General features: G+C 36.3%; 1 protein-coding gene across 4 annotated transcripts in view; it reads left to right on the top strand.

The window, feature by feature from the left end:
• GNAS (GNAS complex locus) overlaps positions 1-18,306 on the top strand; it is a 161,555-nt gene extending 143,249 nt beyond the window's left edge. For all 4 annotated transcript variants that reach the window (XM_052786525.1, XM_052786534.1, XM_052786553.1 and 1 more), the window contains exons 6-12: positions 6,945-6,999; positions 8,719-8,792; positions 9,600-9,658; positions 11,580-11,700; positions 12,844-12,974; positions 13,490-13,557; positions 14,449-18,306. In XM_052786525.1, coding sequence (XP_052642485.1) covers positions 6,945-6,999; positions 8,719-8,792; positions 9,600-9,658; positions 11,580-11,700; positions 12,844-12,974; positions 13,490-13,557; positions 14,449-14,595 — 655 coding nt within the window. In that variant the 3' untranslated portion in view covers positions 14,596-18,306. The remainder of the gene's footprint in view (positions 1-6,944; positions 7,000-8,718; positions 8,793-9,599; positions 9,659-11,579; positions 11,701-12,843; positions 12,975-13,489; positions 13,558-14,448) is intronic.

Below are 18,306 nucleotides of genomic sequence, written 5' to 3'. Positions count from 1 at the left end.
AGTATGCAATAAAGTAACTTTTATACTTCTCCCAATCTCCTATCAAATAAATCTCATGCTAACAAGCAATCAAAACTGTTTCTCTGCCCGCCGCTCCACACAAGCCGAGCCGCATTGTACCTTTACAGCCTTTGAAACTGCCTGTGCCTATTTTTATTTGTCAGGCCGGGGCTGGGCTGGCCCCATTCCAGATGTGTCTCACAAGATTTGGTGCTGATGAGCTATTTATAGCACTGTGGTTCCATTGTCATGGCAACCGTGCTAGAGGCCAAGGCGGCTGGGAGCTATTTCTGGACTTGTGCTGTAATGTAAAACTGATTGGGAAAGTTAGTGCATCCTCTAAGCCAGACTAACTTTACACAGGCAGAGGAAAAAAAAAAAAAAAATAGAGATAACTACAACCTCTTTAAACAGATTTTTCTTTTTCTCCTACTTTTTCCCCATTTCTCTTTTCGATCGCTAGCAGTTTTTGAAGGGATGGTTTGCCTTCTGCTGGATTTGTCTAAAATTCATTCATGCCTCATGGTGTCCTGGCAGATTACACTTTTTTAATTATGCAGTTTAGGAAGCTGGGTGCGTAACCAGCCTTGTTTTTAGGGCAAGGTTTGTATTTCATGGCAACACAAAAGTAAGGGGGCTTTGCTGGCTGGTTGGTGGGGTATGTTCAGGGGGTTTTGCAATAGCTGGGAGTTCTTTATACCCCGTAGTTTTAATACTCTATTTTTTTGTGTGTGCTTCATGTTCTCCACACCATATAAGGAACTGTAACCTTGATTACCACAAGATGATTCCAAATATATGGAGTCATACTTTTCAGCTTTCTCATTATTTGCTTCAAAATTAGACCCATGGTGCCCCTCCGCCTCCAAGTGGCTGGAATGCTGCGAGGTTCTTCTGTAATTACAGCTGGGGCCGCTCTCAAAATCACTTTTCTGGGGTGTGTACGCATTAATACTATCTATAATTAAATTCTGAGCTTTAGACTATTTTTAAATCTTTTTGTGTGACTTGCTGCTTCGATAAGGAAATCATAATAACCGATTGACTTGAAATTGGAAATTAAAAAAAATATTTGCAGCTTCTTGGGAAAGTCTTCTAAAGAGTTGTCTTTTGGTTTACTTCTGTTCAAGTCTTATACTACATTTTGAAGTTCATTTCCAATATAAATCTGGTTTTGAATGGGGTCCTTAAGTCTGAGAACTGACATGCAGAATTTGTTACGGGAACATAGTATGTAAGATATTTTTACATGCAATATAGCGGTCTGATAATTATACCAATGATATTTGTTACAGTACTGTCTCTACGTGCATGTCTCTAAAGGCTTTTCTTTTTTCCTTAATTCTCTTTGTGAAGTAGTTGAAGTAGTTGCAAAGGTTTTGATGGAATTTTTTTTCTCTCTCCTTATATAGTTTCATTTAGGGGGAAAAAAGACCTGTGCCTTTCTGAATATTTTTAATTGTCCAGTAACATGTTTGTGGCATGTCTTCTGTGACCATCTTAACAGTAAAAACTCCACCTTTGCAAATCATAGAAAATATCAGCATATCTTTAAAAACAAACAAAAAAGTCTAGTAAGTCCCAATTTTAATTTTTAACTTCATTTTGAGGAAAAATGTGACAAGTTTGGTTTCATACACTGTCCATGTTTGCAGGATACCATAAGTACTAGCAGATTGAGTGTTTGCTTATTTTATTTGCATCATTCCTGTAATTTTGCCTGCTTTTCTGCTTCTCTTGCAAAATAAACCAGCTGAAATGTAAAAAATCTTTATCACCAGTTTAAGGAATAGGATTTCCCCCTCCTCAATATCCTGCTTGCTCCCAAGAACAGCAGAAACGGACAGACTTGAGGGACAGTCGATATGCACATGCCTGCTTGCAACTGAAAATAACCCCTGTGCCCTGGAGTTATTCAGTGTATTGGCCTGCGTGGGAAGCCATGGTTTTGACACTGTAGCAGACTTGGCTTTTCAGAGTTTGGAAAACTCTTCTATATTAACGTGTTTTTAAACTGTGTTAAAGTTACAGAACATACATCATGTATTTCTCAGCTCGAATACCCTTTTGAAGAGGGTATTACATCTTTGTCCTAATCCTGTGACACTGGCTTCAGCGTAGACAATATAGCTAAAGAAAGAATTTATCAAATAGTTAACTGTTTAGCTTTTAGAAGGCTGTTGCTGGATAACAAAGGATTATGGCAAGGACTAAAAAGGGAGTAAAGTAGAAGTAAAGCATGATCTGTTCTGAGAAATAAAAAACACACTCTTGTTTATAAACACTATTAATGTTGAGTTAAATTGCAGCTTAAAACTACTTCAGGGAGCTTTGAATTAGTTTTGTAGTCCTGGTAGGGTATAGATAAATAAATAAAAATCTGCTGGGCATTTGCACAGTTTAGTCTTTAGGAAGATCAGTAAACAAATACTAATTTATTTTCAGACATAGAAACCTGAATTGTAAAGACTGTTTTAGAGGTGATCAGGGTAAATATAACATTAATTCTTAGTAAAATCTTGGTAATTCTTAGTAATATTCTGGTTACTTCTTAGTAATTTCTTGATAAAAACACATGACTCAGAGGAAATGAAAATTCCATTTCCAGTGACTTGGGGGACTCTGGGCAATTAACTTAGACCCTGTGTGCCTACCTTTAAAATAGGGTTAACATAAGGTGTGCATTTCAGGATGCAATGGTAGAGGCAGGAAGTGAAGCATGAATGAAGGCAGGCAGGAGTTGTGAGTATGATTTACTGTCTGTAAAAGACCCTGAGGCTTTCAGAGGGAAGAAACTTCACAAATACAGAGTTCAAGTACTACCGTTGAGGGATATAAGTTATAAACAAATGTTGTATTTAGTTGGGATTGAAATTTTGAATTCTTGATTTGCAGTGTCTTACTAAAGCTACAGATGAGATCTTAGTATGTCTTTTAGGAGAGACATTTTGTATACAAATTCAGGTTCTGACTTGACCAAAAAAAAAAAAAATCAGATGGAAATAAAGCTCTTCAAATATAGGCGTGTTGTCAGTTCGAAGAGACCTTTCCAGTGTTGTTCTAGACTGAAAACAAAAGCTCTTCTTCACAAAGCAAAAAAAAAAATTCTTGTCTGCCAACCATTTCATCAGATCACAGAGAGTAAGATTTCAAGTTACTGTTTATTGAAAAGACAGTCAGGAAATGCTCAAGAAAGGGCAGTCTGATTTCCCCCTCCCCATTCTTCCCAAAACAGTGAAGCTGTGTTGATTCTTGAGGTGGAAGATTTAATGTGTTATATACCTTTTCAGTGGGGAAAAAGGAGCACAGGCTGCAGTTCTTAGTCTGGCAGCAGCTTTATTCATTCGGGAAATTCCCCCCACATAGGGGTAAAACAACTCTCTCTGTATGAAAGAACTGCAGAATAAATCAGTAACTGTCATATATCTTGATCTGAAAATTGGGACATGGTTTTGGCATAATAGGCTTACTAAAAATGTGGAAAGAATTGGGGATACGTTACTTTGACCTACAGGAGCTAAGGAGAGTTTCTCTGTATCTCTCTGTATGAAGTCTGCCTCCTAAGTGCACCCCTTAAAATTAAAGACACTTGATTCTTCACAAAGATCTGTTTAAAACATATCACGTGTGTTTTCCTTCCCCAAGCTGAAGAAAGGGAGCCAAAACTAAAGCACACTTTTTATTTCAGATTGTTTTAAATTTTATTAATGCCTTTCATTTTAATATCTCAGGGACACATCTGCTGCTGTCCTAGAGATGCTTCTTCTCCAGTGTTGCTGACTACAAATGACCTAAAGTCTGTCTTTTTTTTTTTAACGTGTGTCATAGCAGTATCGATGTTTTGTAACAAGGCAAAAGTGCCTTATACTAAGTGACAGTATTTTGCAGAGCAATAACTGATCCTGTTAGTTAGTCGTGTCCAGAATCTGGCCCTAAGTGAGAATTGGCAGCGATGCTGAATGAATGATTTGCTTTCTGGAAAACAGCTTTCCCATATAATCTCTGGGAAAATTTTACAGAAGAAAAAAACTGACTTTGTAACTTGGTGCAAGACTTGCTCACAGTATAAGGTTTGGTTTCGTGGTTTGACAGTTTTATTTGAATTATTTCACCAAGGTCACTTTTCTTTCTCCCTGTGAAATTCATGCTGACATAGTAGATGGGCGTATCTCCAGTAGACTTAGAACAATCTATAACAGCAGTGAATTCAGCACACAAAGTAGTACTGAAGCGGCCTCACTTGTGTTTTGGGTAGAGCATAGTAAGAATTAAAAATATAAATTAATGATGGTGAATTAGTTTCTGAATTAGGCTTTGTTCTTATCTAACTTGATTATTAGTTTAGTTAACTGGATAAATTATTTGGTCTTGACTAACATTGACTTAGAAGTCTCTGAACGTAGTGTATTGATCATTTCTGAACTCTCATGCTCCCACTGTTGCTCCTTATTTTAGGTGTATCAGCCTAGATTGAATTACCGCTACTTTTTTCTCCTTACAGACACATTTATTTTTCAGTTGACCAACTGAAAGAATAACGCCCTTTCTTTATGTTTGAGCAGAAAAATCAAACTGGTTTTTAAAGTTTTTAGCCCTTTCTAAAGTTGCTAGAGCAGACTTTTATGAAAAGGCACATGCACAGGAGTGCATGTTCATTTAACGTCTTGCTTTGCTCTATTTTCCCTAAAATGCCACTGGAAGCCGGGTAGGTTTTCTGTTAACTATCACACAGTGAAAGACTTCCTTCTTGAAGGAGTATTGTTACGAGTAGCAGATGTTACTGAATGTTGGAACTTGTTTTGGGGGGAAGAAGAAATGTTTATTCCATTTGAACTTGTTTTACCTGGCATGAACATTGCTATTGGAATTCATCTCAAGTACAGTACTGCTGCTCCTATGTGGCTGATGTTTTTCAAGGAAATCATAGGCCTAAAAATAGTCTGCATAAACAACAGTAAGAGGTTTGTACTTTCAGTTCCAGGTTTTAGCAATATCTTGTTGTTATTTTCTAATTGTCAGTTTCCAAAATCCATTAAGCTGATTAGCAGAGTGTTTAAAAACAAAACAAAAAACCCAAATCCAAAAAATCCACCTCTTGCATAAGGTGGAACCTTGCATAAAATGTTATGCTTAGATAAATTCAGTACAGAAAGGCTGGGTCATTGCAGTAATCACCTTTAAATCTTTATGAACATGTTGTGTTCTTAACATTTTTCAAGCATCCTCCAACTTGTGAAATTGCCACATGATTCTGAAACTGTGGCCTTAGAAGAGAATATAATGTGGCAACACTCGTACTAGTTGGAATTCATGATTGTTGTACGTGTTTAACATCCTCTATGTACTGAACAAAGAACTTTACTTCTTTTCCTTTGGATTTAAACAAACAAAAAAAATTACTTAACAGCTTGGAAGAAATGAGGAAAAACTCCAGCTTGCAAATTGCAGTACACGTTCTGTCAATTTTATCCTTGTACATCTGCCTCCAAGTCACCTTTCATGATGGAAATTTATCTTTACACTTTGTGTCATGTTTTTAGTAACATGTTTACTAAGATACATTTTAATGTGTTTAAAATTCCGTAATACAGACTAAACAATTACTTTTCATTTGTCTCTGAAACAAGATGGTCATCTAGTCCCTGGTGAAGAGGGCTTTACACTGAAGCTGCTGTTGAAACATACAGTTATTTTTCTTCTTTCCCCTGTGCTTCATTAGATGTGTTAGAAAGTCAGTTGGGAAGCGGGGGCTGAAACTGAGGGCTAAGACCCTTGCTGATTTTAACGGAGGTTTGGTTTCTGATTTGTGAATCTGGGACGTGGCTACCATTTCCCCTCCTTTAAATTATTGCCTGCAACCATAGTTCATGCATTGTCAGCGTACCTGCCTATGTGTAGGGATCGGAAGGGAAAACTCAGCTTTTCTTTGTGATTTCTGCTTTATAAAGAATGCATGCAAAGGAATTTAAAAGGAAACTTAAAAGTATATTGGTTTTAAGACTGTGATTAATCATTAATGTTACGGGTAAAGTTAACTGTAGAAGTATTGCTAGATCTCCTAATAATCTGAAATGGAAGGTGTCTGAGCTCGGTGTAGCCCTGCTGCATACTTTGTGTTGGACAATGTGATTGGGAATGCAAATAGCATAAAATCTGCGTCCTGAAGCTCCTGGTTCACTACATCTTCGAGTCTTATAGTAACACCACAATAAAACAGAGTTAACAAATCGGTTCCTTGAGATTTTTGCTCTTTGAGTTGAAGTGAAAGATAATTAGGAGGTTACAGTTAATTGGTAAAAACATTTTAAAGACTCCAGGATATCCTTTTTAGGTAATGCCTAATGAATTTGAATAAAATACTTTTTTTTATACCCATTTGGCCTACTACTACTACTACTTCAGAAAGTATACTGAAAAACTGGTACCAACAATTGACAGAAAAATCAGTATTCCCTCTCACTTAACTGAACGTGTAATGAAATTGGTTTAGGGATTTCATTTATTAAAAGCATTACAGTGACAATAAATATTTTTAAAATAATCATCTTACTTTCAGGAAATTTACATGTAGGCAATTTATTTGAGTCATTGCTTTACAGTAGCAGTAGCAGATTATATTGTACAATTTATATGAATAAATGACCTAAATTAAACTACTTGTATGTTTGTTAGCAGAGGGAGCAGAGTGGGAGGGGGTTGGAATGAGATTACCAGACCTGATTAATAAAACTGTGGATTTGGCCCTCTGCTGGGTGGTGCTAGGAAATGCATGTTTTAAATACTAGCACACATATGTTGAGCAATTTAAGTGTATTCATCATTTTGTGAATCTGAGTGCATTAAAATATAACAAATCTTATCTGGGAACCTGTCAGTTACTAAAGTGTTAGATAGTTGGTCTAATTTGAGAATGAAAAGTTACTCTTTTTCTTTCCTCTCCCCAGTTTTCTAGACAAGATTGACATAGTCAAACAAAATGAGTATACACCGTCTGACCAGGTAAGGAAAGTTTCATTAAGAAATTACACAATTTATCTGCCCCCTCTGTCTTTGAGGGTAACTGTCTCATTAATTTTCTAATTGCTATTTGTGGCACCAATACAGGTATTACCAATGTACTATACATATTTAGTATTCCAGTAAAAATTACTTTGTTGTTTGGATTATGTTTATACATACAAATGTACTGTGAAATTAAAATCTGCCTAGATTCAAGACTTACATCATGCTTCTGTGACACTAAAACTCAAATATCCATCTGAATGAGTAATTTATAATGTTTTGCTTTCCTTGCTGAATAACCGTCATGCACTTTCTTTGATGCAAAGTCGACTGGTATTTTCTCAGCCCCACTGGTTCCCACTGTAAACCAGATTTTGTAAAAACAACCTTGTTAGAAGATTGTATTTTTTTAATCAGAATACGAATTATAGTTTTCATTTTGTTACAGATAATCTGAGGATCTTTTTAGGACCAAATCCCTAGTCCAAAATCATATGTATATTCCTAACTTTCTGCCCATAAATAATGCAATTAAGCATCTAGTGTACTTTTATAGGATAAATAATCAAAAAACATATTATAATGTCCCAAAACTTTCACAGACAGTATTGATGAGGAGAGAGCAGTTTGTGTCCTTTGAAGTTGTTCAAGAATAAATTAATCATTCATCCTTTTAAAAATCTGAGGTTTTTTACAAATGAGGCTTTCTTATCACTGAAATAATTCTATTTTCAAGAAACAAAATATTAAAAATATAAGTTATTATGTTTGAAATTTGGAGCAACTAATCTTCAGATACGAAACTTTAAAACAAGTATCAGTTTTATATTGGAGGCTAAGGATCTGCTGCAAATGTTACAATTTATCTGCTATTTAGACCCATTGTGAAGAAAACCAAAACTTTAAGTCCTAAATTATAAAACCTTTAGAGTGGTATTTTGTCGTTAGTTATATTTGGACTGTGTACTCAGTCTGCAGCCTATGCAAATTAGGTTCTTCTAGATCAGTTACCCACTAGGCATTGTATATGGCTGTCACTGCTTTACAATACACAGTAAATAAAAGCCGATACAGTTTGGTTTTAGTAGGATTTTGTAGCACTTATAACAATTTCAACTGTTTGTAGCTTACAACTTCTGATTATCACTTTTGTCTCTACAGGAAATTTCAAATTGTATCTTTAAAAAGCCCAATTCTTATGAGATTTAAGTGGTTGAGCTCCCAGTTCTTTGAAGGAAAAATTGGAAAATTCTGAGACCTAGACACTTCTTTTCATAGCCAAATACTGAACAGCTCGGGGAGAGATCTATCTTCTGGAGTTGGGAATTATTTGGTGGCAGTTTAAAGATCCCGTTGTGTGCCACTATCCCTCTGAAATCTGTGAATGCATCATCTAATCTCTAGGGAGGGGTCTGCGCTGTTCAGAACACTTGCGTTTGCTTTAAGTGGCCTGTAAATGTTTCCTCCTATTCCAAACTTGGCACTTACAACCTGCTTGTGAAAATATATATACTTTAAAAGTTGAGCACACCCATGTGTGTGCACATGTGTTCAAGATCAAAACCTTAAATGCAGCTTCGTGATGCTCTGTTCCCTGTTTTTGCAGTACAGCATACACTATCAGCACTGGGTAAAAAGTTTTTATTTCTATTGCTGCATATATGAAGAATTATGAAGTATCTGTGTTGAATCAGTGACTTTTCCTTTATGCTCTAGGATCTTCTCAGATGCAGAGTTTTGACATCAGGAATTTTTGAAACCAAGTTTCAGGTGGATAAAGTAAATTTTCAGTAAGTATGCTTATTTTTTTCTTTTTTTTTCTTTCTTTTTTTTTTCTTTCTTTGGTGTTTTTTGTTGTTGTTTTTTTAATACAGTGCAGACGAATACCAGGGTAAATTGGCAGACAGTCTACCATATAGTCATTGAGACTACTGTATTTCTCAAGTTGATGTTTAATAGAAAGCAAGTAGTTTACGATGTTTTAATTTAATAGTCTGGCTTTAAAAAGAAATTCAAATTGGTGTGCAATTTTCTGCTTTTATTTTAAATAGCAAAGAACAAAATGTTTTAAATCTATTTTTACTAACGCCTTTTCTGAGTATTTGATTCATTGCTAGTTTATATAGTGAAATATTTGACCAAAAACTTTGTATGTATCTGAGTAACAGAAAATGCATGTTCTCTTTACTGTCCCAGGTTAGAAAGATTGCTTGACCCAAACAAAAACTGCTGAGTTTTAGTCTGGTCTTGTTGAGTTTAGATCTGCAATACTTGTTTCAGCAAATGACTTGTTATAGGACCTTTTTTAATGTCTTGGCTTGTAAGGGTGAAAATGAATCTACAATGTACATACGCCAGAATTTCTTACCTTCAAGTGTAGGTGTTAGTGAAACTAAACGTAATTATATTTTGTGATGAAAGCTCTGTGTGCATATGTTGGTGGACTGTTACCTGTTCAGGTTCTCATAATCCTTGATTCCTTTTAGCTTTTATGACACCAAAGTCCTAAAATTTCTTATATTTTCTGTTTGCGTTCGGGGGGGGGGGGGAAACAAACACAAAAAGTATTCTGACTTGATTTATGATTTTTTTCTTAGTATGTTTGATGTTGGAGGGCAACGAGATGAACGCCGAAAATGGATCCAGTGTTTTAATGGTATGATTAGAATTTATGTTTGTTTTATAATAGTTCTCTGCAAAATTTTAATGCCCAATCTTAATTTTCTCACTGTGTGAAAGCCATCTTCTTTTCCATGTAGCTTGGTAAGGAATTATCTGGACAGTCATACAGGATGGAATTTTTCTTGACATGTAAACTTCTGTAACTGTGTGGAATATCTTTACGGAGAATGTAGGTGGAAAGGTTCAAGTTTAACTTAACATACCTTGTCCATTTTCTTCAGCTTCCCTCTCTTCATTTAATTAGGTGTAATTGGTGGTGGGTTTGTGCATTATATGCCAGCTATGTGAGTGTTAAATTCCAAGCTATATTCTGGCTTCCAAGTGAAGGTTTACATACGTTTGTGCCTGTACAAAATATACAATTACAGGATAATTAATATGCATAAAATCAGAAAATAATATTTTTGCACATAATTGCAGCCACGTTGCTATGTCATGGGTGCTTCTTTACAAATCAGCACCGACCCATTAATGCAGTATGAGATTGCAGGGAACATCTGTCTTGTTAGACATGGTGTCGCAATACGGTATGTGCATTGTATAGCGTAGCCCCAAAATGCCCTTGTCAAAAAGGTTTGTGATGGATTTTATAAATCTGCACTTTTCTAAGGCGCCACGCATATTAAAATAATTTATTGAAAAATAGCCTAAGGGGAAGGCCCTTACTGAAAACATAGGAACAAATACCCTCATTTCAGTAACCTACTTGTAAGCTAGATTCCTTAGAATGCTGACATAGCACCAGCCTAGATACAGGTAAGACCTGAAACATTTGCAGGCATTTTGTAAGATCTGGAGTTTTAACACTGATGTCCCCATCAGTTTAGTTCAGGTGATTATATTCTTAACTCCCATACAATTTAAATTGGGTAGTTTTGTGTGTATGCTGAAGTGTTACATGTACCGTCACTACAGCTGTTTATTCTACTCTCTCCATGTTTAGATGTAAAATGTTTCTCCACACAAGTTTTCTTAAAGCTAGAGCTGGTGAAAATATTTTTGTCTTTTTCTTTGTTGTTTGGGCAAAATATTTATGAAGCTATGCAAAAGTCTATCTTTTTGTAGAAGAGTTACAGTGAGATGCTACAGAATAGATAAAGTAGAATGCAACTTAGAATTCATGGTGTTTTGCTACGGTTACTGTCATAGAGTATCACCTGAACACTTTATATATGTCTGGAACTACTGTGCAATATTTTCATCTTCTGTGCTATTAATAACAGATTTGTTTGGGTTTTACCTCTGCTCCTTCCTGTTACCTCATGATCTGACTCATCTCTTCTGCTGTTGATGTCTGAGGTAGATGAGACTGGAAGTCAGTGTAAGGGTTCTGGAGCAGCACAGCCACACAGAAACACAGACATCTGGATTCTGTGATCCTGCGAGTATCTCCCAGGAAAGAGACAGGGGCCTCTAAGCAGTATAGTACACTGTGGGAGGACTAGAACAGTTAACCATGAATTCACAGTAATCTACTGGTTTTATTATTACTATTCACGCAGATCAAAAGTGCCATTTGTCCTGAGGTCTTCCCCCAAGGGCCTCCCTGTCCTTTCTTGATAGCTCAGAGTTGCTCTCTAAATTTCTTCATACCTTTTAAATCTTCTTTAAATTCTCCTCTTAGCTTTCTTCAGTTTCCCTCTCTTGCTTCTGTTCCTTTCTTTCCTACATTTTCTGTCATTCTGTCAGCTTCTGTTCTGTGGCCTGCCTGTACTATCTTTAATGGTTTCTTCACTTTCTTTTTTTATTTGTGGTACTTAGAAAGCTGTCAGCAATAGCATTCCAGCCTGTTCTCTTCATGAAGCTGAAAGTCTGACAGCTTTTTATTGAGCTTTGGGATTCCTGGGTATTTCTTCTGAAGTTTGGTATTAACTAATGGGTATTCCTTGATTTAGATGTGACTGCTATCATATTTGTGGTGGCAAGCAGTAGCTACAACATGGTTATACGAGAGGACAATCAGACCAATCGGCTTCAAGAAGCACTAAACCTCTTCAAGAGTATCTGGAACAACAGGTCTGTGAATTGAAGTTTCATTGTTCGTATCACATAAATTAGTAATCCTGTCTTACGCTATAGTCAAGACTTGCATACTGGGCCTGGCTAGGATAGAGTTTGTTTTCTTCATAGCAGCTCACATGGTGCCGTGTTACAGATTTTTTACTGAAACAATACTGATAACACACTAACGCAGCTGTTGCTGAACAGTGTTTGTAGAGCATCGAGGCCTTCTCTGTTTCTCACTCTGCACCCCACCCCAGTGAATAGATTGGGGGTACGCAATAGGTTGGGAGGAGACACAAGCAAGCAGATGACCCAAACTAACCAAAGAGGTATTCCGTACCATATTAATGTCATGCTCAGCAATAAAAGGGAAAAGAGGGGGGCTTAGGAGGGTGCAAAAAAAAAAAAACAAGTGATGCAAAAAGGCGATCACTCACCACCTCCTGTGGGTAGACCAATACCCAGCCATCTTGCTGGGTATTGGTCTACCCACAGGAGGTGGTGAGTGATCGCCTTTTTGCATCACTTGTTTTCTTCTCTCTTCCACTTATCCTTCACTTATTAAACAATTATTGTTTATATTTTTTTATCTTGACCCACAAATTTTCTTGTTTTTATTCTTCCTTTCCTCTTCCTCCATCCCACTGAGGGGGAAAGTGAGCGAGTGGCTGTGTGGTGCTTTGCTGCCCACCAGGGTTGACCCACAACAGCAGCGTAGCTGGTGTTATTTGCTTCTCACGGTGCAGTCCAAGCTAGTCTTTGATCGCAACTGTCTACCTGTTATGTTAATGTCCAATACACTCACCTAATTGAAGAAAATTCTGGAGAGTTACAGATTGGTAGTTGCCATATTGAGGCTGAAGTAATTAAAGCAGTGATAGAGTGGCACACTGAAAGTGGATATGCTCACCTATTTGATGTATTTGGATTAGCAGTAGAAAGTGGGCAACTTTCATTGCCCGCGTTAGGAGCACACAAAGCAAACTCAGGGTGTGTACACCCAGAATTACACCATAGGATTCAGTTATAAAAGGAACCTTTCAAAATTATTATAGCATGTCATATGAGTGTTGTCTCCAGAACTGGATTAAGTTTCTTTTTACTGTATGATCCTAGCTGTGCCTTCTCAGAGTGTTTGGTTTCAATTTTCTACAGGTGGCTACGGACCATTTCAGTAATTCTTTTCCTGAATAAACAAGATTTGCTAGCAGAGAAAGTTTTGGCAGGGAAATCTAAAATTGAAGACTACTTTCCAGAATTTGCTCGCTACACTACACCAGATGATGGTAAGACTTTTTAAGTTTTATTAGCAATTTATCATTTCCTTCTTAATCACATTTGTAATGTTTTTGGTAATTTCAGCTAAAACTTGAAAACTGTTAAGTAGATGTAATCTTCATTGTCTTTCAGCCAAACTGTAATGTTAAATTGTAGATATTAATAATGAAAGAATCCTGTCTTATATGCATTTAATATGTAATAATTTCATCATGCCAAAATCCTGTTACTTTGCTGGACACAGTACAGCTTGTCACAGATATGTCCTCTGGACTCCCCTTAGTCATATCTGTGGTCATTTCTCTAACCTGCCAAATGGCTGGTACTATGGCCAGTGTAGTATTCCTTTGTTGTCCTGAAATCTTGCTTGTTTAGATAATATGTTATGGTTTGTCTTATAGTCAGTTTTGCAAAGTATGTTTCTGTCATATGTGAGCAGAAAACAGAACAAGTTATGATTTTTAGGTGCTATCACCAAAAAACAACTGTTTTAATGAGATATACTTACGTTATTATTATTCAGCAACACCAGAGCCTGGTGAGGATCCCAGAGTTACAAGGGCCAAGTATTTTATTAGAGACGAGTTTCTTGTAAGTATTTCCTTTCTTTCAGTATTTCTCATGTGATTCTTCTCAAATACAAGCTCTTACGTACCTTCTCGTATTGCAAAATGCTGTTGCTTTTTGTGTTGTTCATATTTAACATCCACACTGCCTAAAACACGGTTACGTTTAAGAGCCTTACTGCTGTTTGTTAGCTGCTCTTCAGATATTTGTTTGTTGACGCAGTACATAATTAAATAGCAAAAGAATTGGTGAGAATTAGGAAACCTCAAATAGAGTGATGAGTGAAGTCCTGCTGTTCTTAATGGGGACAGATTTTTATTCCATGCATTATTTCTAAAGATAAAGACTAAGTAAAAGATGCATCATCCATAAAATATTAATGTTCTTTTCATATTATCTTTCTCATTACTGGTCAGCTGAAGCTATAACAGATTTTTTTTAAATATTATTACAATTACTTGTAGTGGTGAGCATGGCAATCAAACTGTGGACTCTTTTTAAAATGGAGCAAAATAAAATTTTGAGGGAGGCTTTGTGTAAGTGTAAAGTAGGGATAAAAGCCTTGTACAAGGAGGCAAAATCCCGCTTTCTTCATGGACAAATTGACTAGGAATTGTGTGGCTAATTCACCAAAGCTGCATATAAATAATAGCACTTCTCTGAGTTCTCTTTCAACTCTGAAATTCCCCAGTATGCAGTGGCCTTCTCACCGTATAATTCTGATCATTTTAAATGTTATGTTTCAGGTGACAGAGTGAAAAATTGTGGGCATTTTGCCACTTCGTTACACCCTTTGAAAACACAATGCACACATACTTACCTTAACCTTCATTCATCTGAGTTTTGAGAACATGGGGGGGGCTGGTCCCCAGTCAGTTTTATTTTAACCCAGTATCTCTCTCTTACTTTTAACAGAGAATCAGCACAGCAAGTGGAGATGGAAGGCACTATTGCTATCCTCACTTCACATGTGCAGTGGATACAGAGAACATCCGGAGGGTTTTCAATGACTGTCGGGACATTATTCAGCGCATGCACCTTCGCCAATACGAGTTGTTGTGATGGAGAGCACTTTTTTCTGTGTTTTGGACTCCTTATTCCTTATTAAAAAAAAGAAAAAAAAACACCCTTGCCCACATAGGGTGGAAGAGAACTGTTTGAATCTCCCATTGATTTGCACCCCTCAACTTTTTCTCCTTGCCGGACAATAGCAGCACTTCTAAGCTTGCTTCTGTACCCCTCGGACAGTTTGGGATGGCCCCTAACACTTAAAAGGCCATTTCCATGAGGATTCCCTAACACTGTTATTAACAAAAAAAGAAAAAAAAAAAAAGAAATAAAAACTAATTAATTAAAAGCCCTGAATGTGGAGCACCTGAAAGAATTGGGGATAAAAAATTAAAACTTAAAACAAAAATTGGGGAGAGAAAACTTTAGGTAATTTAGCACTGTTGTGGGCATAATCGTGTAACCCGTGATCTCCACTTTGTATCATTCACTGCATCAGACTAAAGAAGGTGCCAAGTCACAGACCAAGTTTGAAGACAGACACTTGAGTTTGGTTCTCTGACTGTAATGTGGCTTTGAACAGAAATACTGACAATTCTACAACAGACCTAGACAGTGCAAAAACCAACTGCTACCTTTCAGAAGGGTATTTTTAAAACCAGTCTTGGTGGTCTAAAGACAACCATGGACATTTATGAATTGAACTGCGTATGGCCTGTGATTGCAGAAAGAGTTAACCACACACTGTTTTCAGTTTGTCCACTGATGATCCCGTCTGCTATAAAAATCATTATCTGGACTGTAGTCCTCACAGTCTTTCCCTTCTTTTTCTTCTTCCCTCCCCTCATTTTTTATTTTACTGCTGGATTATTATTCTTGTACAGACTGTAAAATGTATTATTTTGTACAACTTTATTGAAAAAAAATAACTTGTAGAAGATCTTTGTGCCTTGATTATGGCTGTACCTGTACAATGAGCTAAGATGTAAGTATGTTTGATTGCGCTGTACAGCTTTGTCAACCCTATCTGCAGCATTAGCTCAAGGTAGGGAAAATTTATCTGTAGTTTAGTTTTTCTGGTTTATAAAAGAAGGAAAAATACTGTTTAGTAAAAAAAAAAAAAAAGAAAAAAGAAAAAAAAAAAGAAAAAAGTACAAATTGTGCAAACTTAACCACTTTAAAAGTGAGGTCTTCAACAAGTGACCAGATGTTGCAGCATCATGCTTTTTAATTTTTAGCTTTAATTCATTTAAATCTCTATCCAAATGCAAAACATGGCTTGTTTCTACATAAACCAAATTTTGCTACAAATTATAAATGTTAGTCTTTGGTCATTCATAGTCCTTTTTGCTAAAGACAAAACCAGAACAATAACAGACACATAGGGCATCATGCAGGTCTGGTGACCATCTCTAGACTGGGCCAAATACCCCACCAACCTCCACTTACGCTGCGTGGGCATACTACTACCAGAATGACAAGGTGTGCATTGCCCTTGGATTTGGCCACTGAATTCCAGTTTCAAATGACATTTTTATTTCTCTTTTAATAAAGAGATACTTTAGAACCTTTTTGTTTTATATTAACTATATAAGTAGCTTAAAGTGAAGATGTGTGGATTTTTCTTAAACTTGAATAATTTATGCAAATTATATGCTTAGAACAACATGTGGTACAGTAAAAAGAAAAAGAGCAAAAATCACTGTAGCAATAAGAGAGCATGTAATTTTAGTAACTACTACACTGCTTTATATTTTATACCTAGGTGTTTTATGTCTCTGTGAGTGTGTTACTTTTTCATGTGTCTAAACCTACGTGTACAATTTGTACAGAGTCAGAAATTACAGCTGTAATAACACATCTAGAACAGTGTTAGCCTATATTACTCAAACACCCCTGCTCCCCCTTCATTTACACCCCTAAACTGATCTGGATCTTACTGCAGTGACTTTAAAAGGAAAACAAAAGAAACAAAACAAAAAACAAACACCAAAATACTTGCGCCTCTGCCTTTCACACTAGCTTCCCTCCACCCAAGAGACTGTGTTAACTTTCTTTTTTGGGAAGAGGTCCAGTTTAAATTAAAGTTAGGGTGTGATCAGTGATGTCTGTGCAGCTAGATTTGCTTCAGGTATCAGATGCCTTTTTAATACTAAGAACTGCAACTGTTCAGAATTGTGAGTTTTCATTGCTTGTGTGGCTAAACGTCTAAATGAAAATTAATCACCTAGTCCGTTTTCATGTAAAGAGCAGGGACACGATGGAGTTACTCTCCCATCTCTCTTAATTCAAAATTACTAGTCATCTTCCAGAAGACACTAAAACATCTAAAAATTTTAGCTGCGATTGCTACTCATCTTTTAAATAATGATCTTTCCTGTTCACAGGTTTAGAAAGTTGCCATCTGAACTTTGTAGAACTGTAGGAGAACATGACCGAAAATAACCCCCTACAATTTAAGAATGTATCCCGTGCCTGTAGGTTAAGGGCTGGTGTTTCCACTAGGTAAAAATGGGACACACGTAGTGGAAAGGAAATTCATTGTGAGCCTTAATTTTAGTTACAGGAGCCAAAATCTTTAATTTAGTGCCAACCCTTATCTTTTTAAGCCTAGGAGGAGTTGGTGTAAACACCAAATTTATAAATGGGGAAAACCTTGAGTGGTGTGAGGAATGTAATCTCTGATCTGAGAGAAACAAAGCACCTCCATTAACAAAAAAAAAATAAGCTTCCTCCTCTGATAATGAGAAGGATACATAATAACAATGAGCTATATAAGACAGCAACAGTTTAAGAAACCTAAAGCTTTATGTGAACAGAAATGTTTAGGGGATGCTTTTTTTTTTTTTCTTAAGTAACGAAAAAGGCAATTGTTTTGAATATGGTTGAGTTGCACAAGTATGGAGTGTGTGTGTGTGTCTTAATGTCTCAGTATTGCCTTTGTTAGTCTATTAGTCCATGCAGTTTGGTGGCCTGGTAAATGCAAGTCTTATTTTTAACAGCTTTTTTTTTTTTTTTTTAAATACAAAAACATAAAGCTTTAATGCTTGCTATTTAATAAGTAACTGTGTTTTCTTCTGTCTCTAATTTAGTGGCCATAACTTGCAGTTAATTGAACCATTCCAACCTAATGCTTACCCATATTTCCTAGTTTTGTTTTATTTATTTATTTGAACTTCTTGTTTTCATGATTGAGGACTTTCACTTTTGTCTCATTCATCTGTTTGGAAACTTCTGACCTTACAGCCAAAACTTAACTCATTCTACTCAGTATTCATTGTGATGCTGAAGTGTAAGATACCTGCAAATGTAAACACTACCACTTTTATTAATAAAAGCAAATACAGTGTTTTAGGGCACATTTGCATCACTATAGTTGAGGTTGTGTCAGTATTTCCATTATAAACCCATAGAGGGTCTATATCTTGGCACTAAATTGCCCAAAGCTAAATCTTTGCCACACAAGGCTTCTGCTCAAGCATGATTTGGTGGGTTGGTTTTTAAACAGTTTCCAACACAAACTCTTGTTTCTGTTTTAAGTTATACAACTGTTTTGTTGGATGGGGGTTGGTTTAAAAAAAAAAAACAACAAACACAACAAACAAACGTTGTTCAAGATTGTTTTTGGCACTTCTGTAACTCAGAAATGGTTTTGATTTTACAACATAACCTTTGGCAAGCCAGTAACCTACAATATGGTCTGATCACTTTGGGTATTTTGTAAAAATAATAATAAATTGTAGAGATGTTGTGGTTTCAAAATCA

The sequence above is a fragment of the Harpia harpyja genome, chromosome 1, assembly GCF_026419915.1.
Source record: "Harpia harpyja isolate bHarHar1 chromosome 1, bHarHar1 primary haplotype, whole genome shotgun sequence".
In the NCBI taxonomy this organism is placed as follows: domain Eukaryota; kingdom Metazoa; phylum Chordata; class Aves; order Accipitriformes; family Accipitridae; genus Harpia; species Harpia harpyja.
Note: the sequence above shows the minus strand (reverse complement) of the source record. Positions and strands in the feature narration are given on the sequence as shown.